The sequence below is a fragment of the Meles meles genome, chromosome 10 (genome assembly GCF_922984935.1).
Source record: "Meles meles chromosome 10, mMelMel3.1 paternal haplotype, whole genome shotgun sequence".
Classification (NCBI taxonomy): domain Eukaryota; kingdom Metazoa; phylum Chordata; class Mammalia; order Carnivora; family Mustelidae; genus Meles; species Meles meles.
The window spans coordinates 33,021,493-33,044,218 of record NC_060075.1 but is presented as its reverse complement, the minus strand read 5'-3'; the positions used below and the strand labels follow the sequence as shown (position 1 = coordinate 33,044,218).

General features: G+C 36.4%; 1 protein-coding gene across 1 annotated transcript in view; it reads left to right on the top strand.

Annotated features, from left to right (window-relative positions):
• CFTR (CF transmembrane conductance regulator) overlaps positions 1-22,726 on the top strand; it is a 171,218-nt gene that overhangs the window by 23,178 nt on the left and 125,314 nt on the right. The window contains exons 2-3 of the mRNA XM_046021027.1: positions 10,619-10,729; positions 14,434-14,542. Coding sequence (XP_045876983.1) covers positions 10,619-10,729; positions 14,434-14,542 — 220 coding nt within the window. The remainder of the gene's footprint in view (positions 1-10,618; positions 10,730-14,433; positions 14,543-22,726) is intronic.

Genomic DNA, 22,726 nt, shown 5'->3' with positions numbered 1-22,726 from the left:
GTTCCCCTTTCTCCACATCCTCTCCAGCACACGTTGATTCCTGTCTTGCTAATTTTGGCCATTCTAACTGGTGTTAGGTGGTATCTCAATGTTGTTTTAATTTGAATCTCCCTGATGGCTAGTGATGATGAACATTTTTTCATGTGTCTGATAGCCATTTGTATGTCTTCGTTGGAGAAGTGTCTGTTCATATCTTCTGCCCATTTTTTGATATGATTATCTGTTTTGTGTGTGTTGAGTTTGAGAAGTTCTTTGTAGATCCTGGATATCAACCTTTTGTCTGTACTGTCATTTGCAAATATCTTCTCCCATTCCGTGGGTTGCCTCTTTGTTTTGTTGACTGTTTCCTTTGCTGTGCAGAAGCTTTTGATCTTGATGAAGTCCCAAAAGTTCATTTTTGCTTTTGTTTCCTTGGCCTTTGGAGACATATCTTGAAAGAAGTTGCTGTGGCTGATATTGAAGAAGTTACTGCCTATGTTCTCCTCTAGGATTCTGATAGATTCCTGTCTCACGTTGAGGTCTTTTATCCATTTCGAGTTTATCTTTGTGAACGGTGTAAGAGAATGGTCGAGTTTCATTCTTCTACATATCGCTGTCCAGTTTTCCCAGCACCATTTATTGAAGAGACTGTCTTTTTTCCATTGAGACCCATTTTGAACCTAAGGATACACCCAGACTGAAAGTGAAGGGATGGAGAAGCATCTTTCATGCCAATGGGCCTCAAAAGAAGGCCGGAGTAGCGATTCTCATATCAGATAAATTAGATTTTAAACTAAAGACTGTAGTCAGAGATACAGAAGGACACTACATAATTCTTAAAGGTACTATCCGCCAAGACGATCTAACAATTGTGAATATCTATGCCCCCAATATGGGAGCACCCAATTACGTAAGAAAACTATTAATCAAGATAAAGAGTCATATTGATATGAATACAATAATAGTAGGAGATCTTAATACGCCTCTCTCAGAAATAGACAGATCATCGAAGCAGAAAATTAATAAAGAAATAAGAGCATTGAATGAAACATTGGACCAGATGGACCTCATAGACATATACAGAACATTCCACCCTAAAACAACAGAATACTCATTCTTCTCAAGTGCACATGGAACCTTCTCCAGAATAGACCACATACTGGGTCACAAAGCAGGACTCAACCGATACCAAAAGACTGACATTATTCCCTGCATATTCTCCGATCACAATGCTTTGAAACTGGAGCTCAATCACAAGGAAAAGTTCAGAAGGAACTCAAACACCTGGAAGCTAAAGACCACCTTGCTTAAGAATGCTTGGATCAACCAGGAGATCAAAGATGAACTTAAACAATTCATGGAAACCAATGAGAATGAAGACACCTCGGTCCAAAACCTATGGGATACAGCAAAGGCGGTTCTAAGGGGGAAATACATAGCCATCCAAGCCTCCCTCAAAAACATTGAAAAATCCAGAATACACCAGCTGTCTCTACACCTTAAAGAACTGGAGAATCAACAACAAATCAAACCAACTCCACATGCAAGAAGGGAAATAATCAAGATTAGAGCAGAGATCAATGAGGTAGAAACGAGAGATACAGTAGAACGTATCAATGAAACTAGAAGCTGGTTTTTTGAAAGAATCAGTAAGATCGATAAACCATTGGCCACACTAATCCAAAAGAAAAGAGAGAAAGCCCAAATTAATAAAATTATGAAAAAAAAATAAAATTATGAATGAAAAGGGAGAGATCACAACTAACACCAAGGAAATAGAAACAATCATCAGAAATTATTACCAACAGTTATATGCCAATAAGCTAAGCAACCTAGATGAAATGGATGCATTCCTGGAAAGCTACAAACTCCCAAAATTGAACCAGGAAGAAATTGACAACCTGAATAGACCGATATCTAGTAATGAGATTGAAGCAGTGATCAAAAACCTTCCAAAAAACAAGAGCCCAGGACCTGACGGATTCCCTGGGGAATTCTACCAAACTTTCAAAGAAGAAATAACACCAATTCTCCTGAAGCTGTTCCAAAAAATTGAAGCAGAAGGAAAACTTCCAGACTCTTTTTATGAAGCCAGCATTACCCTGATCCCCAAACCAGGCAAAGACCCTACCAAAAAGGAGAATTTCAGACCAATATCACTGATGAATATGGATGCCAAGATTCTCAACAAGATCCTAGCAAACAGGATCCAGCAGCACATTAAAAAGATTATCCACCATGACCAGGTGGGATTCATCCCTGGGTTGCAAGGTTGGTTCAACATTCGCAAATCAATCAGTGTGATAGAACACATCAATAAGAGAAGAGAGAAGAACCACATGGTCCTCTCAATTGATGCAGAAAAAGCGTTTGACAAAATCCAGCATCCGTTCCTGATGAAAACGCTTCAAAGTATAGGGATAGAGGGAACATTCCTGAACTTCATAAAATCTATCTATGAAAGACCCAGAGCAAATATCATCCTCAATGGGAAAAAGCTTGCAGCCTTCCCGTTGAGATCAGGAACACGACAAGGATACCCACTCTCACCACTCTTGTTCAACATAGTATTAGAAGTTCTAGCAACGGCAATCAGACAACAAAGAGAAATAAAAGGTATCCAAATTGGCAAGGAAGAAGTCAAACTCTCTCTCTTCGCAGATGACATGATTCTTTATATGGAAAACCCCAAAGACTCCACCCCCAAACTACTAGAACTCATACAGCAATTCAGTAACGTGCAGGATACAAAGTCAATGTACAGAAATCAGTGGCTTTCTTATACACTAACAATGAAAATACAGAAAGGGAAATTAGAGAATCGATTCCATTTACTATAGCACCAAGAACCATAAGATACCTGGGCATAAACCTAACCAAAGAAGTAAAGGACCTGTACTCGAGGAACTACAGAACACTCATGAAAGAAATTGAAGAAGACACAAAAAGATGGAAGACTGTTCCATGCTCTTGGATTGGAAGAATAAACATTGTTAAAATGTCTATACTGCCTAGAGCAATCTATACTTTTAATGCCATTCCGATCAAAATTCCACCGATATTTTTCAAAGAGCTGGAGCAAATAATCCTAAAATTTGTATGGAGTCAGAAGAGACCCCGAATTGCTAAGGAAATGTTGAAAAACAAAAACAAAACTGGTGGCATCACGTTACCCGATTTCAAGCTTTACTACAAAGCTGTGATCACCAAGACAGCGTGGTACTGGCATAAAAACAGACACATAGACCAGTGGAACAGAGTGGAGAGCCCAGATATGGACCCTCAACTCTATGGTCAAATAATCTTCGACAAAACAGGAAAAAATATTCAATGGAAAAAAGACTGTCTTTTTTTTTTTTAAGATTTTTTTTTATTTTATTATTTATTTGACAGACAGAGATCACAAGTAGGCAGAGAGGCGGGCAGAGAGAGAGGAAGGGAAGCAGGCTCCCCGCTGAGCAGAGAACCCAATGCGGGGCTCGATCCCAGGACCCTGAGATCATGACCTGAGCTGAAGGCAGAGGCTTTAACCCACTGAGCCACCCAGGTGCCCCGCTATTTGTCTTAATACCAGCTTTATTGAGATATAATTCACATGGCAAACCATTTACCCATTTTAAAATACTCAATTCCATGGTTTTGGCAGATAGTGAAACTATCTCTATCAGTTTTAGAATGCTTTCAGGGCCTGGGTGGCTCAGTTGGTCAAGCATCTGCCTTTGGCTTGGGTCACAGTCTCAGGGTCCTGGGATTGAGTCCCTCATCGGGGGCTCTGTTCGGTGGGGAGTCAGCTTCTTCCTCTCATCCTCTGTCTGTGCTCTCCCTCTTTCTCAAATAAGTAATAAAGTCTTTAAAAAAAATTTTTTTTAGAATACTTTCATGACTCCATATCTGTAAGCAGGCATTCCCTATCCTCTACCCCATCCTAGACAGCTGCTGATTTGCTTTCTATCTCTGTAGACTGATGATTCTGGGCATTTCATATGCATGAACCATGCACTTTTTATGACTGACTTCTTTCACTTAGTGTGATGTTCTCAAGATACACCCAATGCTGTACTATGTGTCAGTACATCATTCTTTTTTTATCACTGAGTAATATTCTATTTGTAGGAATACCCATTTATCCATTCAGCAGTTGATATCTGGATTATTTCTACTTTTTTGCTTATTACAAAAAATGCTGCTGTGAGCATTCGTGTTCAAGTTTTGGCACAGACATCTGTTTTCATCTCTCTTGGGCATGTACCAGCAACTAGAATTGCTGGATCATAGGGAAACTTTATGTTTCATATTTTGAGGACATGCCTCAAAGGCCATTTTAAAGTTATTTTTGCAAAGTGCTTACATCATTTTACATTCCCACCACAGAAGATGAAGGTTCTAGTTTTTCCACGTCTTTTTGGACACTTATTATTACCTCTTTTTTATAATAACCATCCGAGCTGGTTTAAGATGGTATCTCATTGTGGTTTTGATTTACATGTCCCCAATGGCTAATGAGTTTTTGAATATCCTTTCGTTTGCATTTTTGGGAGAAATATCTGTTCAGATCCTTTGCCCCCGACTAAATTGAGTTGTCTTATTATTATGAGAGCCCTTAAATACTCGAGATATAACTCTTTATCACATGTATGATTTGCAAAAATTTTCTCCCATTCTTTGGGTTATTTTCCCACTTTCTTGACAGTGTCCTTTAAAGCATAAAAGTGTTTAATTTTTATGATGTCATTTATCTATTTTTTTCTACTGTTGCTTGTGCTTTTGGTGTTATATCTAAGTATATGCTTTTTAAAAAATTGGTGCTAATATGGCACATTTGATACAAGATACACTTTGTATCACAGTCTTATTTTTTAATTCTAACTCTGCTGTGGGCAAATTATTTAAGCTCCCTCAGGCTCAGTTACTTATCTGTCAGAGGGAGATACTGTTAGGACTTATGAATTGTTGTGGAGGGACTTATTAATTGTTGTGGAGAAATCCCTAGCATTTTTCAGGGCTGTGGTAAAACTCTATTAATGTTAGCTGTTAGTAATAATAAACTCTAGCGCTCTGAGAATTAAACTGAAGCCAAGCATTTTCTTACATGAAGAATTGCTTACAAAGGTACATTTGTACTGCTTTACAGACAACATTGCATTTGGCCTCCTTGAAAACCAGGTAAAGTAATCATAGTAGTTGTTCTTTCCATCAGGAGCTGCAGCTGAGAGATCCAGAACATTTTCCAAGATCATGTGACTAAAAAATGCTAGAGACAGGGTCAGAACCTGGAGTGGTCTTTTTTTCTTAAAATCACAAATTCAGTTTCTTCAGTAACAGATTTATAGTAGGAGTCAAGTGACTGGTATTTTGTAGTCTTCATGTTGAGGTAGTACCTCAGACAATTGTATCAGGGGAAAAAAGTTATTTTGTGAGAAATTAGCACTGATAGTGAACATTATGTAAGAATCATGGAGTTAGAACACCTTGACTAGAGGGGAGCCTGGGTGGCTCAGTCAGTTAAGAGTCTGCCTTCGGCTCAGGCTGTGATCACGGGGTCCTGGGATTGAGCCCTGCTATTAGACTACCTGCTCAGTGGGTATCCGACTACCTGCTTCTCTCTCTGACTCCCCTGCCTGTGCTTACTTTCTCTCTCTCAAATAAATAAAAATTAAAAGCAAACAAACACATTTTACTAGAAAGTTTATGTTGGATAGCCATTACAAGTAATGGATTATAACTATATGTTTCTTCTTTAATTAAAGTAATGGATTATAACTATATGTTTCTTCTTTAATTAAAAAGAACTTCCTTATTTCCAAAGTTACACATGCTTATAGTTAAACACTGGAGAATATAGATAACCAAAAAAGAAAATATCCTTTCAGACATTTCCTTATATGCATACATTCCTAATATATTTAGAAGCATCTTATAAAATGGGCAGATAGATTTTTCTATTTAATGTTTGGATTCTTTAGGCATGAAGTTAAGTTAGTTTATATTAGGATGTCTGTATGGCTATAAATTCTGGACTTCCAGAAGATTTTCAGATTTGGTCCATTGTCTTTTTTTAAGCAGCAATTAATTATATTTCCAGACTGTCTGAAATTCATTGACTACACTTACTATACTTTTCACTCATCTAGAGAAAGAAAAAGAACTTAATACAGTTTTCCTGATAAAATTAGATCCTCATAAATAATTAACTCTCAAATGCAAAAATGGCTGATCTTTAGCAAAGCATGTTCTTCCTAAAGGTTTTTGAGCTGCTCAAGTTACTATTACTTATAAATTCACCATTTTATGGATAAGCAGCAAACACTGCTTAAACATGTCCAGAATCAGAGACTGACTCCCTGACCTGACCTGCACCCCAGAGCTTTAACTTTGGGGTGCCCCCTTGAAGCCTTCAAGATTTACAAAGGACTTTTGACAGCCAAATATCACTACTATCTCAAGCGTTATTTTCACTAAAATTCACTGAGAATAATACATCTGACTATGAGATAATGTTGAATCTAAGTTGATAAAACAACTGTGACATTTGAAGTATTATTTCTTTCTTTTCTTTTTTTTTTTTTTTTTAAGATTTCACTTATTTATTTGACAGAGAGAGACAGCGAGAGAGGGAACACAAGCAGGGCAGAAGGAGAGGGAGAAGCAGACTCTCGCTGAGCAGGGAGCCCAGTGCAGGGCTGATCCTAGGACCCCAGGACCACGACCTGAGCCAAAGGCAGACACTAACACCTGAGCCACCCAGGCGCCTCTGAAGTATTATTTCTATGACTTTTTTCTTTAAATCCTTATAAAAATGAGAATGACTTCTGGTCTCAAATCAATTCTTCCCATCATAGCCATTTATCAAAAAACAAAAACAAAGGAACAAAAGAAGCAACTATCCCTCCCCCACAAAAAACCAAAGCAAAATGATAGTGCTTTGCTGCAGAAATTTGAGATTTATTATTACAGTGTGTTCAAGTGAATCCCCATCTTCCGTCTGCATTGAATTTAGCATTCCTTTCAGTTAGGGCTATTCAGATTATTTGAGCTAGTTCAAACTCATGGTAAATAAGTCAGATGATGAGAAAATCTCTGGTATATTTAAATTTGTCTACACAAAATATTTTAGAGTAATTTCTACTTAATTCCTCAAGTATTAATTATTTCATGCAAAAAGGAAAAAGGCTATTAGTCTTTGAGTATATCGATTTGTCAGTATTTGCAAGAAGTGTCATGGAACCAGTGTTTGTTGAATTTGCTCTTTTATTTCATTTGGCCAGTTAAAATGTAAAGTGAAATACTGTGGAAACATGATGGTTTTATAGAGACAAAATCATTTTGAGCTGAAAAGGTCTAACACCTGACCTTAATCTTAAATTCTAGCACATGAAGATGTCAGATGTCTCTGTTGGATTAATAAAGCCAAATGTCAAGTGGAAAAATGATTATGAGCTCTAAATACGTGGTTTTAGGGAGATAGGTTTTGTGAAAACCAAGGCTTTAATAGTGGCTATGATTGAAAAATTATTTTCATTTTAAGAAATTACAAGTCACTCTAGGGGCACCTGGGTAGCTCAGTTGTTAAGTGTCTGCCTTTGGCTCAGATCATGATTCCAGGTCCTGGGATCAAGCCCCACATCTGGCTCCCTGCCCAGCGGGAAGCCTGCCTCTCCTCCCACTCCTCCTGCTTGTGTTCCCTCTCTCGCTGTCTCTCTCTCTCTGTCAAATAAATAAATAAAATCTTAAAAAAAGAGAAATTATAAGTCACTCTGTGCAAAAATTGGAAGTATTATCCTAAGAAATGAAATAAAAAAAAATTTCTTCTATGTGTGTTTTTTAAAAATGAAGTGATAATATCTTTCCTCAATAGAACCTGAAGCCTCATAGAGTTAAGTGCATAGAACAGTGTATCCTGGGTACTAGGGCCCCCCCTTTTTTTTTTTTCAAAATTACTTTCACACTTTTAAGTTATAAAGAACTGTATACCTTAGGGATATCTGTTACCCCATATGTAAATATTAGCTAGTTTTGTTAGAAATAGCCAGAATTTTGGAAACTGACACAATTTCTAAGACCATTTTTAAGCCCATTGTCACTATATACTAACGGATTATGAATGAAGAAGGATAAAATTAATTAGCGATGAGAGGAAAAGATGGTGGGAGCAAATTTGAAGAAGAGAAGGAACAGGGTTTATTGCTTTTGGTTATTCCAGGCATATCTGCTTTGCTTCATGAACCACCTGACGTTCATTGATTCCCAAAGAAAGAAATATGGAAGTAGCAATCCTGACCAGGCATTCCGAAATTCTATCCAAGTATGTTTAACCTACTCTGGATTATTCAAAAGGACTGGCGGCTGGAGTTTTACAGTGACTAATATTTCATAAAGTGTCTAAAGGTGTAGATATCTGGGGAATTTTTTGTTTTGTCTTTGTTTTTTATTTCTAAGATTGGCTTGAGGGAGGCATGGAGAACTCATTGGAGCAGAAATTTCATTCATTGTTTTCAGTTTAACCTAACAGGATACATTTTTGTTTTCTCTAGGGTAAGTCTGGAGATTGCTAGGCAGCCTGAAGTCAATTGATTTTAGTTCTCATAATTCACTTTAAGCCAAGTTTCTATTTCAGAATACAAATATGGGTTTACCGTGGTAAACCTATCAGGAAACACCAAATTTTATTAATAATTGTAAATGGCTAACTTGGGTTTTAATACTACTGAATATGTTTGGTTTGATGATGCTGGGCTATGGAACTCTGATAATCAAACCTAGATATCAAAGTGTGATATACATATTAAAATGGGCACAAATTATACAGGAAGCTTTTTATAGATGCAGCCAACAAATTGTATTACTTTAAAATGAGCTTGAAACTCATTCATGGGAATGATCATCACATCTTAGATATGGACCAAAAGATGTGTGTTTATATATTTTCTAAAGAGATGAAAAGATTTATTTTTTAATTTCCTGCTCATGTCTTATGGTATTTGGAATTTATAGATAGTAAAATTCTGTTTACTTGTAAATTTGGTATATTTCAATAATCTCAAACATACTGAACATGCAATATTTGTTAATAGATGGAGTATATTTTTCTTTTTACTAGATCCTTTAGATCCCTTCCTTTCTGTCTTCAATGCCATTACCCTTGTCTCAAGTCTTTCAACTATCTGGTAGTCATGATCTTCTGCCGTTGGCCTTTTCTGGCTGAGCAGATTGTTAAATTTTCAGGAAGTCTGTGAGCTCATTGTTAAGTACAACAAATATTAAACATTAGGTGATATAAACTTACACTTAAACTATATTAAAACAAATGTAATAAAAACTCAAAAATTGTTACTGCTTAATTTGATATTTTACTATTATCTATGCCATTGAGGTTATTTACCTTCACTGTAGCTGAAAGGTGAACTTAACTATATTATAATATGCAACTGTGTATCTCTTCCAAACTTTATGTTCAATGACTTCACATTTGGTAGTTTGAAATTGGTCACAGTGGGAGTATTTACACCACAGAAATTGGGAAATGACTTAAGTCCCTTTTTTTTCTCTTGGAGAAGGCCTGGTTGAAGATTTGCCTGAGTACCGCCCCACTCCCTGCAGTCTGCCAGCTTTTAGTCTTCCTGTGTCTAGGCTCTTTATCTCTTTGGAGATTGTTTTGTCTTATCCATACTAGTTAGAAACAATATACTTAAAAATAACTGAAAGAAAAGAACCGGGGTATCCTGTCTCATTATTGACCATACTAGCTTCACTAGTTTCCATCATAAATTGTTCTTTATTAGAGGTATAGAGGGCAAGTGTATTGTAGCTGCTGTGGAATGAGGAGACAGAACGTAAAGTCATGATCCCCACCCTCAAGTAATGATTCAGGAGTGATAATTAGGTTAACAAACCAGTACAAACTATTCATTAATCCTTCAGCTATAGTCAGTTCATTTAATAAATAACTTGTTGCTGAGGACCATGTACTACAAGAACAACATTGTGTAAGGATATTGATTGAGGGTCCATTCTGTCATCATTCGTAGATCACTTTATATTTAAAATGATAGAGACTGGACTTCAGCCCTTATAAACTCCTAGTATCTTGTTATTTGGGGCAGTTTTTTTTTTTTTTTTTTTTTTTTTTTACAAAAAAGGATTATTTATTTGAGAAAGAGTTCAGTGGGGAGGGGTGCAGGGAGAGGGAGAGTGAAACTCAAACAGATTCCATGCTGAGTGCAGCACCTGATTCGGGGCTTGATCTCAGGACCATGAGAACAGACCTGAGCCAAAACCAAGAGTCAGATGCTTAACCAACTGAGCCACCCAGGTGTCCCTGGGGTAGTGTTTATTTGTTTGTTTGTAAGACTACTTTTAATATAGAATGTGTAGTGGCTTGTTTTTTCCTCTGGGAAGGAGTCTACTATCATTCTGATACTTTCTCTCAGTCCCATTAGTTCAGAGGTATTGGTGTTTTATACAGATGTGTCCTATAAGAGATGACACACTGGTATTTTTTATACGTTGGATTGTGTATTCTCATATTTATGCATAAACCATTTCCCATCTGGCAGAAGATTTAAAACAGTGTCAAATTCCAAGTCTATATTGGAGACCAAATCAAGTGAATATTTACATCTATCCCATCTCTTTGTTTTAGCTGGACCAGACCAATTTTGACGAAAGGATATAGACAGCGCCTAGAATTATCAGACATATACCAGATCCCTTCTGCTGATTCTGCTGACAATCTGTCTGAAAAATTGGAAAGGTATGTTCATGCACAATGTTCATTAGTTGAAGGGAGGAATTAACACTGTTAATTATTGATATTATTAATACTCTAGATGATGGAGCACTAACTTATTAGATGGCTTAAATCTCAAAATGGTGTCTTCAAAATAGGAGCATCTTAATTTCTTGCTGAAGTGTTGATCAATTAAAAATTAAACAATGAAAGTTTGAAGGATTAACCATTTTCCTGGTAAATGACTTTTTCTCTGAAATAATTCTGAGAAGTTACTTGTCTTTAAAGCACATGAATGGATATTGTAAAGACTGAAGTAGCATCTTTATGAAGCAAATTGTGTATGTTTGCCTCCAAAATCATAATCTGTGAATATGAATACATATACTTGCAAATCTTAAGGTAATGGCTATTGGATATAAACAAATATAATATTTCATATTTTTGAGTACATATTAAATGATAGGTATAGTATTTCCTCTCAGCTCTTGGAAGAAAGCATTGCTGTCTCCTTCTTGCAGAGAGCAAACTGAGACTCAGAAAGGTGATGAAATTTTCCATCTAAGCCTGACAGTGCCACGATTCTAACACAGATCTGCACTTATCTCCTCCTCAGATTCGGTGCTTCCCATTGTAGACAGGTTCTCAGAGTTCCCTTTTCTAGGTATTGGTTAGAAGCCTTTTGATTGCCAGTGATAGAATCCAATAACTAGCTTAAGTAAATAGAAGGAATTTGTTGGCTCTAAAGCCTACCTGTGTGAGGGGCGTAGGCAGAGAACTGGCCTTAGAGACTCAGTGGAACCAGAGATTCTGATGCCACTTGGTGGCATTTGCTTGTGTGGGTTTATTCTTTCGGATTCCTCTGTGCAGTGGATCCTTACAACTCTGCTCATTTCTCTACAAACCACAGGGAAAAGAGACCTTTCTCCTTGGCCAAATGGGAAAAATCCCAGAGACTCTAGGGTCACACACTCACTCCTTAGACCAAAGGGGGGGGGGGGAAGAAACAAAAGAAAAAGAAAAAGTAGCTACTAAATGACCCAAAATTAAAACAAAAAAAAAGTTAAGACTTGTAATTTGTTTACCTTATTTTCAGTCAACTCATTTTCCTTTAAAAAATATTTTCAAGGCAAAGTAAGACATTCAGTCTTATTTTTCTTGATTTTATTCAAAGAATTAGGCTAGTGGGAATAATAGATTCATATTTCCAAGATTAAGGACCAATTTCTGTTATCGAGGACTTAGTGTGTGGAAATGCCATGAAAGGAAGGATATGTTGGTTGGTTTGGTTTGGTTGGGTTTAGAATAGGGTCTGGCATATAGTAGATGTTCAATAAATATTTGTTGACTGAATGATAATTGAATGTGAAATGACTAGCATTATGTAAAGCCTGTAATATTGTTACAGAGATAAGATATATAAATATAATACATTGTAGGTATATCAGCAAGTTCACAATAAAACAGTAGATATTGAATACCTAAGTTCTGAATGGATGCTGAGGAAAAGTTTAATCAGAGAAGGGGTAGGTTAATAAAAGACTGTGTACTCCAGATAAACTTTTATTTATGGCCAAATAAAAGATACCTGGATTTGTAGGATAATCTGGCCTAAGACTTTTTTCTCCTGTTTTTATTATATCTCCCATATCTATTCAATTAAAAATATACCTATTTTTATAATTCAACCATGCTGTGCCAGCATAAGTCCGTAAGTTCTGTCTTTCTTACTTTTGTCTTTATTTTGTATCTGTTTTAACCCTATGCACTTCTTTTCTTCAATTATTTTTATTATAATAAAAATTAAAAAAATAAAATTATTATTTAGAATTTATTGAAACATTTTGGAAGACTGACATACCATTTCTAGTACTTTGTACCTCTGCATCCTTAGAAGTGACCCTTGCCTCCCATATCATAACTGCCTTGGGGGGACAAAGGTCCTTGGTAGTCACCACATTGTTGAGGCCCACTGGCCCATTGCGCTCTGTTTGTGTTATTAAACACTTTACATCACCCCTTCCTGCAATCTGCTCATCTGTTCCATGAAAAGCTACAAAACTGCTAAGTATAGAGCTTCTTCCTTTGTAATTTAACTCTCAGTGTTTGGGATTCTTACTGGGTCCCTCACGGTGCTGCTGAAACCACATCAATTCCTCTTCCCTGCTCATTCCCTCTCTCAAGCTATCCATTGTTCAAATCCTACCCATTAAAATAAATTCTCCCACCTGGTCTTTCCCTCAGGTTGCTGCCTCAATCTTTATTTTTCCCCCTTGTTTCATAGCTATTATTTCTCTGCTCTCCTGATCTCTCCACTTCTTCACCTTTCCTTTATACCTCAGTTCCTAGAAATATGGTTTCCATGTCTTCTGTATTGCTAAAATGAAATTGACCAGGGTCACCCGAGGTCCCTTAATGTCAAATAAATTGGCCTCTTTCCTACGTGACATGAGTTGACTACTTCTTCCCACATTGAAGCCATTTCTTTGGTGTATGTACCACCTCTCTTTCCTGACTTTCTCATATGACTCATTCTTCCTTTAAAAGAGAGGTTGAATCTGACTCTATACTTAGCTACTTACCCTGTTGTGAGTCATTGAATGATATGGATGGGAACAAGTCCTGTGTATTAGTAAAAGAGTGAAGAGGTAGATAGATGGGAGAGGCTGATTAGGCATTGTAGACAGTAAGCTTCTTGGGGCAGCCAGAGTCCATGCACAGAGACAGCCATGTTGTCGTCACATCCCACTTATGTGTTCTTCCTTTGGTGTAAGTTAAAACCACTTCTGATAATCATAGAGGAATAGTGATGGACATAGCTCTTAATGAAATGCAAAACCTTCACTTGTTATTCACTTGAAAATTTCGCCCGTGAAATTTTCATCTCTGTACAGTTTAGTAATGAAGGCTAGGATAACATTTAGAGATATATTTTAACCATTTGGGAAGAGAAAGAGCTTTCATTAACAGAACTGGCTATAATGTAAATATAATTCATTGATGAACTTTCAGTTGTTTTTTTTTTTAACTTTCAGTTTTTAAAAGAAAACTTATTTGATACTACAATTCTTTCAGACTATGTGGTATCTTTTCCTACTGGAAATTCTGTTCTAAATTCTAATTTCTAAAGACTTTTACTCTAATAAATGACTTTAATAGTTGAAAATGAAGTTTGACAGTATTTGTTTCATACTCCTACATTTAATAACAGCCATTTAGACAAGTTTTTCTAATGTTAAATAACAGAAAAATCTACCTGGCTTTTTACGTTGAAGTTTTTTTTTTTTTTTTTTTTTTTGGCTGTTAAATTTTGTAAAATCTACTAAAGTTCTAAACAAGTACAAATCAAAAGGTAAGGGGGAAAAGGTTAAATTTTTGCTTATTTTTCACTTTGTCCCAAGCACAGTAATGTATATTTGTAAGAGTCGTACTTTGTTTGCCCACCTATTGCATTACTCTTAAGCAAGAATCTTCTTTTAATACATAAAATCTGACCTTGTCATGGAGTCAACTCCCTGAAAATTGATATATGGAGAAACATCAAATTCTGCAAGATACCTGACTGACTGTTGGTGTTGGAAGGTCTCCACAAGGTGTTTTTGTCTCTCCAGTCACTTGGGTTAATCTCCTTGGATGTTTTTCTGAGACTAAAACTATGTTAAGGGAAATAGAACAACTCAAATATTTGTACATGCAACTTAGTGGTCCTGTTTTTCATTCTTTTGCAGAGAATGGGACAGAGAACTGGCATCAAAGAAAAACCCCAAACTCATTAATGCCCTTCGGCGATGCTTTTTCTGGAGATTTATGTTCTATGGAATCATATTATATTTAGGGGTAAGGATCTCATTTGTAAATTTATTATGGATAAAGTTTATTCATTATTGTATTCATTATTCATTATTATGATTTTATTCATAATAATGTATTCATTATTATGATTTTATTCATAATAATGTATTCATTATTATGATTTTATTAATCTAAAGGACTTATATTCATTTTTTAAAAAAAATTTATTTATTTGATAGAGATCACAGTAGGCAGAGAGGCAGGCGGCGGGGGAGGGGAAGCAGGCACCCCGCTGAGCAGAGAACCCGATGTGGGGCTGGATCCCAGGACCCTGGGATCATGACCCGAGCCAAAAGCAGAGGCTAAACCCACTGAGCCACCCAGGACTTGTATTCACTTTTATGACAAGGATAACCTCATGTTCAGCTAAAAGGACTAATTCAACTCCAAATACAAAGAAACCACTAAAACTCTAGTAAAGACAAGTAAAAATGCCCTAAGGTGTCCTGGAATGCAGGTGGCAATCTACTTTAAAGTAGGTAAATAAATAAATAAACAAATAATGGTTTCAGTAAAATAAATTTTTTTGAAGAGGTTTATTTTCTGTTATGATCCCAAATCATGTTATCTTACTAGAATGTCAAATTGCTAGTGCTTTTATTTTTCTGTATTTGACAGTAGAATTTTAAGATAAAATATTAAGAGAAGAATGAAGTCAAGTTTAGCCAGTTATCTATATGAATATCTGTAATATTTTGAAATCATATCTGCATACTGAGTTTTAAGGGAAAATAGCAAAAATTTAAAATTTGGCAGTGAGGTGCTACTGCAATATGTTTTCTCAGTCTTCTATGTCTCCATCAGTGAGAAGAGAGTTCTGTGCCTGAAAGCCCCAGGCTTTCTGGTGTTTAAATGCAGTCTGGGATGTTTCCCAGCGTCTGTTAAATTTGACTTGGATCTATTATTTTTTATATCACCAGAGCATCAATTCACATCGTTAGTTATAACCTATAAAGGGCAATGATGGATTGAAAACTGGTTTAGTCTTTAAGTAAAGGCTGTGTATAATATTTGCATTGGTAAAAGTACCATCTGGATTCACAAGTATTCATATTGGTCTTCATGCATTGGAGAATTAGAAGTGCCATCAAGTCTCCCAAAAAGATGTCATTCCAGTTATATGTTTTTAAGAATTTGTAGTTTTGTATATAACAAGAAAAATGCATTTAAAAATTTATCCCAACAAAGATGATCACATTTAGGTCCAGAATGTTCTGTAATGCTCCTGAAAATCACCTGGAAACATCCTTCTGGCTTTTGAAATTATCTGTCATCCATCCATCCATCCATCCACCCTCCCACCCACCCCCACCCACCCACATCTACGTACAACTACCTACCTACCTACCTATATATCTATCTTTCTTCCTCTCTATTCCTATAGAAACCTGCAACAGTTTGGTGGTGAAAATATTTTGTTTGTAAATATGAGTAAGGTAGCTCAAGAACTAATTATCTTTTAAGACGTCTTAGAGGTGATTTTTCTCTGTGAGAGCACTCAGAACTTTGGGAAATAGTTTTATCTACAGCATCTGGCTCTATTTGACTTAATTAAAAAATCTTTTATTGTTGTTTTAATGATTACACTGTATACATTTGAGTCAGTGTATGGCAATACAATTCACTCTGGTCATACATAAGAATGTAACATTCTCAATAAGTTATTGTTGGATTGATGTGAATAACACTTCCAACAATTGTTATGTCATAACTGAGACGGTGGTGGGACTGACAGTTCTCAGTCATGGTCTCCATCACGAGCTACTTCCACTGATTAACATAAGCACTACCGAATAGAAGCAGGAAGAGAGGCCTCATGATCAAGCACCTTTTATGCCTGGCTTCTGAAATAATTTATCCAGCAGCATCAAAGATTCATGCAATCAAAAACACTCAGTAAATGTGAAAGTTAAGATAATACATGAGCATACTTATCGATTTTTTTTGTCATGTGTACAAAACCACGATGAATACAGTTTAATATTTATTGAGTTTAATGTTTATTGTACCTAATCTATTCCAAGTTCAGCATTAAGCCCTTTATGCAGATTGTTTTATTTAATTCTTCTAGTAACTCCATAGAACAGATATTATTATCCCTATTATTATCCTTGATATACAGAAAAGGAAATTGAAACTCAGGGAAATTATGAAACTTCCCAGAGTCACACATATGGTAAATTTGAGTGATAAGTCTCTTTAGCTGCAAAGTCTATGAACCTTCTGCAATAGCAGATTATAATTGTGATATCATTATATTTGTAATGATTATATTTAGCTACTCAACAGAATGGTGTCTCTGGTAACCAGTTTTTGGTCTGCTGAGTTTTCTTTGCATCTTCTCAGGAGACCCAGGTTAACAGAAGCTGAAAGATTGAGGATTCTTCCAGGGTCCTCTTGGGAGCAAATCTGCAGAAAGTTCACAGTAGGAAATAGGATGGGGACTAAAGAGAATCTTCTCCCTTGCTTATGCTCCAGAAGGAACTGTGTGAAATCCACCCAAGGACCAGTAGTGCTAGGGTCAAACTTATAAACAAAATTAAGGGAGAATGGAGTGGGTATGGAGAAGGACTCATTCTTAAACTTCTCAAGTCTTCAACATATCCCAGCAAAAGGATTCTGAAAGCTTTTCCCGTGGGTGGTGTTGGGGGATGAGGCACTCTCCAGCTACCCTGAGCTCTGGGTTATAGGTCTGGAACCATCCACATGTTTGAAAGACCATAGTTTACTTCTGCTAGCTCACCTTCTATTGATAACCAACAGAATATTGGTGAGAAGAGAGGTGGATGGGAAAAGCAGCTGAAACAAGTATGGTGGGCATGGAGAGGAAAATTTACATTGGTCATGGTACAGGTGTGGCGAGACTGGAGATTTCTCACCCTCATCCCAGAGAAAAGGCCTCACTGAGTCTGTGAAGTTTCAAGTAGTGAAAATCTTGAACACTTAAGTCTTAAAGAATTTATATAACCATGTGGTCAATAAGACCAATGGAGCTTTTCAGGGTGCCTCATCTCAGGACTCCATACTTTTTGTTACTTCCAGGAGTAAAGAAAGGGAGAAAATGTCTTTTTAAACAACTTACACCAATGCTTTAGTATTAATGGTATTCTCTTTGACCATTCCTTTTTTTCTTCTCTGTGTATATCATCTTGATAATTGTTTAAAGTCCATGAGATAACCAAAGATTCTTGAAATTGCTGTAACACCACTCTTGGTAAAAGGTGGACATGCTTTCAAAATGTCCTATACATCCTTAGTCCCTCTGAATAAGGGCAGTTGTGATGTAAGGAGCACTTGGTTGGTTTCAGGACTGAGAGAAAAAATACTATGAAATTTGCTCTCAACTGTGAAAGGTTAAAAAACAAAAAGGAAATGCCATCATAAAGGAGCTTGTCTCTTTGTAAGAGTGGGTATAATTTTAAATCATATTAGCTATGGCCTCTCTTCATTAGCTCTGTGCTTGTTTTTTTTCTCCATCTGACTCAGCAGCCAGATAAAACATCTTTCACATTTAAGACTCATAGCATAGAAGAGAAATTAGGAGACTGGCTCTTGAAAAGCTGAGCATGAGAAGTCAATTAAGGATCTTGAGAGGCAAGCCAAGTGCAGGGAGTTCTGTAAGCAGATTACTGAGAGAAGATGGTTATTCTTTCTTGGGTCCTAGGCAGCTCTGGGCATATTTCCATTATCAAGATGAGACGCATGTCAGGGCAGTTTGGGTCAAACTCCTTTTACTCATTAAACCCCAAGAAGGTTAAGGACGTAAAGGAGAAGGTCTAGTACTAAAATGACTAGAGTTCTCAAGTCCGCGGTCTATATTGCAGAAGATCTTTGTCCCTTATGGTTTGACAAAGACATTGAATGGGGATTTGAATACAAGCCTACTGATAAGGAAAGGAGAGTGTTTGGGGAATTCTGCACACAGACCCCGGTTTAGGCTTTGACTTATGTCCCTTTCACATGATTGTCTACTTAAGGACAGCTATCTCCAGCAAATCTCCTTCTTGTAGATGCCTACTAGGTAGGACCCCTTTCTCATCTTCCTTCCCATCCCTACCTCTCCCCATCTGTAGCTCCCTCTCTAATCCCAGCAGTGACTTGCCTGCCATATTCCTTAAACTGGCCCTATATCCTATTTCTACTCCCTACTAGAACCCCATCTCTAAATCACACTTCCTTGTGCTCTCTACCTGAATGAAGACAATCTACACTTTCTCTCAGTTCCTGTGATAAGAAGAGTTTGAAGTTCTTGGGGTTTGGATTTCTTTGAAATATAAGGAATTTTTATATCACTCTTTAAAGTATCCAGCAGTGCCACCCCAGATAATATGATTTAATTCATTTGGGCCCTGGGATACTAGTATCCTTGTCAAGGTCCCCTGGTGATTCTGATTCAGGTAGACAAGCACCATTATCACTGAATGCATCTGACTTTTGCTTGAATCTAAGGGAGGCTTTGGGTGGCCCACTTTGAGATAACTTTTTAGGGTTAGTTTGATTTTTTTCTTAATGATAATATGGAAAAATTTAAAAACATATAAAAATGAATATTAACTCTTAATGACAGAAGAGCAATGCTTCTCAAACTTTAATATACATATTAAAGATTTATCTTTTTATTTGAGGGGGAGGGAGAGAGAGAGAACAGGAGTGAGGGCCAGAGGGAGAGGGAGAGAGAATCTCAGGCATACTCTATACTGAGCATGGAGCCTTGACATGGAGCTCAGTCTCATGACACTGAGATCAGGACCTGAGCCGAAACCAAGAGTTGGGGTCTTAACCAACTGTGGCACCACAGCATCCCACCTTGAAGCTGGGAATCCAATACCATGTCCAGTAGAATACCGTATCTAAGACAAAGTGCATCTCCTGTTCATTCCTGTAGAATTTTGGAACAAAATTGAATTGTAAATTAGGAATTTTTTGTGATCATATTTTTTTAAACTTACGCTGATTATGAGGGCATCCAGGCCTCCCTTTCCTGGTGGGAGTATGCTGCATTTTTTAGCTCTTATAGTTAACCACTATCCAATAGTGACTAGTGAATAAGATATGTTGAAATAAAATAATATATATGGGATGCACTCAAGTATGTATTTTCTTTCAAAAGAGGGATTTTTTTTCCCCCTTAACTCCTCTTGGGTGTGCTCGTGTCTTGTTGCCACAAGTTTGTTTTACGATCTTAGGACAAATCCAAGGACTTGCCTGGATCTCAGTTTCCTTGACTATATGGTGAAAAGGGCTGTAGTAAAGTGTATAACTTCTGTGATCTCTTCAACCTTTTAAATTATGTGTCCATGCTATGGGTTCTAGAGAAGTGGCATTTATCTTAAATCACAGTGATCTAAACTTATAACATGATTTGCTGAATGGATGTTGAACTAATCATAATCCTTGCATTAATGGTCAGTTGAGAGAGAAACAGTTCATGTTATAACTTTTCCATTTCAATTTATGGTTATGAATAAGAGGAAGGCTTTGGAATCAAATGGTTAGTTCAAAGCCTAGCTTTACCACTTGGTAGCTGTGTGACACTGGGTGAGTTTTTCAAGCTTGAATAGATTGCAGTACATAGCAAGTGCTTTGTAAATGATAGCTATTACTAAATAGAATATATACCTACCTGCATGGATACTCATGTCATTTGCATTTCCCTCTAAATGCTGCAAGCAATCTTAAAGCACCCATATGATGTTTATAAGGCACAGAAATATGTTTTGCTAATGTTTAAAAATGATAGCTATATTCTAAGCTTTATTTCAGAAATTAAAATTAATATTTTAATGCATCTTCCATTATTGCATTTTCTGGCTTAAACCTATTATCCCTACTATTCAACAAATCCAAAAACTTTTTCCTATAAAATATGAAGAATATAGCTTAGCTTTCTAGTGAGGATGTTGCTGAAAAGTTAAAGAATCAATAAACCCTAAAAGGAAAATAGCAAAAGCAAAACATTTTGTGTTAAGCATTGAATCTAAAAACACGATTCAGGGGTGCCTGGGTGGCTCAGTGGGTTGAAGCCTCTGCCTTCAGCTCAGGTCATGATCCCAGGGGCCTGGGATCGAGCCCCGCATCAGGCTTTCTGCTCCATGGAGAGCCTGCTTCCTCCTCTCTCTCTGTCTGCCTCCCTGCATACTTGTGATCTCTGGCTGCCAAATAAATACATAAAAATAAAAAAAAATCTTTAAAAACACGATTCAGAGGTAGACAGAATCTTAATATTTTTTGAGATTCTAGTCTTGGTATGGTATACAGTTTTATAAAAACTACAAACAATTGAGGCAGGGAATAGGTGTTATTTTCTATGCCAAATATGGACAAATTCTTCCTTTAGCACTTAGTATAAAGCCAAAAATTACCATCAGACTCTAGTGTATCAAGATAAACAAAAACTTGACACTCTTGTTTATCGTGTCAAAAGCAAAATCTGAAGCATTTGCTTTGGTATATAAGCCAGTGCTCTTTGTATCTAATGAAAACATATAGGCGTATACCTGCATGTGTGTTTACTTTCTTTTATTTTTTTTTTCAAAGATTTTATTTATTTATTTGACAGAGAGAGATCACAAGTAGGCAGAGAGGCAGGCAGAGAGAGTGAGAGGGAAGCAGGCTCCCTTCAGAGCAGAGAGCTGGACTTGGGACTTGATCCCAGAACCCTGAGATCATTACCCGAGCGGAAGGCAGCGGCCTAAACCACTGAGCCACCCAGGCACCCCTGTTTACTTTCTTTTAGAAATGTTTTTGTGTGCATGTTTTCTTTTTACCATTTATTATCAGTAAGTTATGTGCAATTTTCTTTCCAAAATTTTATTATTCTTTTAAGTACTTTTTATGATTATGAAAGCAATGAGATAATTACTGATAGATTTATGTCTATCCATTTTTTTTCCCATGGGAATATATACTTAATAAAGGGAGGGCGATCATTGCTTTATATAATATGTTATAAATCTGCTTCTCTTCTTAATGTGTTTCCTGTCATTAGCTGCTTTTCTACCTAGTCACCTTAATGTTTAATGGCTCATGTGGCTGTGCCATAATTTATCAGTTCCCCATTGTTAAATATTTATATTGCCTCTAATTTTTCATAATTAAAAACAGTCCTTCAGGGGGACTGGGTGGCTCAGTGGGTTAAGCCTCTGCCTTTGGCTCAGGTCATGATCTCAGGGTCCTCTGCTCAGCAGGGAGCCTGCTTCCTCCTCTCTCTCTCTGCCTACCTCTCCACCTACTTGTGATAGCTCTCTGTCAAATAAATAAATAAAATAAAATCTTTAAAAAGAACAAAAAACAAAACAGTCCTTCAATACACATCCCTTTAAAACCTAATTTTAGCAGATTTGCAGATTTTCAAATTGCAAATCAAAAGATATACTAATTTACTTTCTTGCTATTAAAGTGTGCAAATTCAGTCCTCACCAATAGTAGGTATTATCAGTTAAAAAATATTTCTAAATTGATCAGTGAGAAAGAGTATGTTATTATTTTTACTTGCATGATTTTTGGTGTCCAGTGAGTTTAAACAGTTTTCATATATCAAGCATTTGTATTTCTTTTTGTACACACAACTGACATTTTGTGTTTTTTGTCTATTTTAGTACTTGTCTTTTTCTTTTTGACATATGAGAAACTAATTTCCCCAGCCTACCATTTGTTTCTAGTAAGTTTTTACCTTTTATCTTAACAATTAGAAGATTTGGTTTTTAAAAATTTGCTCCCAAATCTATAAACTTTTTCCTTTGTTCTCTGCTTTTGTCATCAGATGTTTTTAAAAGTCCTTCCTACCCAAATATTTATGTTTCTACATGTAAATATCTAATCCATTTGGGATTTATTTTGGTGTATGTTTGAGATAGAAATCTAATTTAAAAAATGAGTGTCCAGTTTCTTCATCATTTATTGCATAATCTAGACCTTCTCCACTGAATTAAAATGCCATATCCTATGTAAAATTTTTACATGTACTTGGACCTGTTCACAGATAAATCTCTCTATTTCTTTGTCATGACACGTTTTGTAACAGCTGTATAATATAACTTCATATGCAGTAGTGTAAACCCTTTCACATTTTTCTTATTCCTCAAATGTTTTGTTTTTTTTTTTAAGATTTTATTTATTTGACAGAGAAAGAGAGATCACAAGTAGGCAGAGAGGCAGGCAGAGAGACAG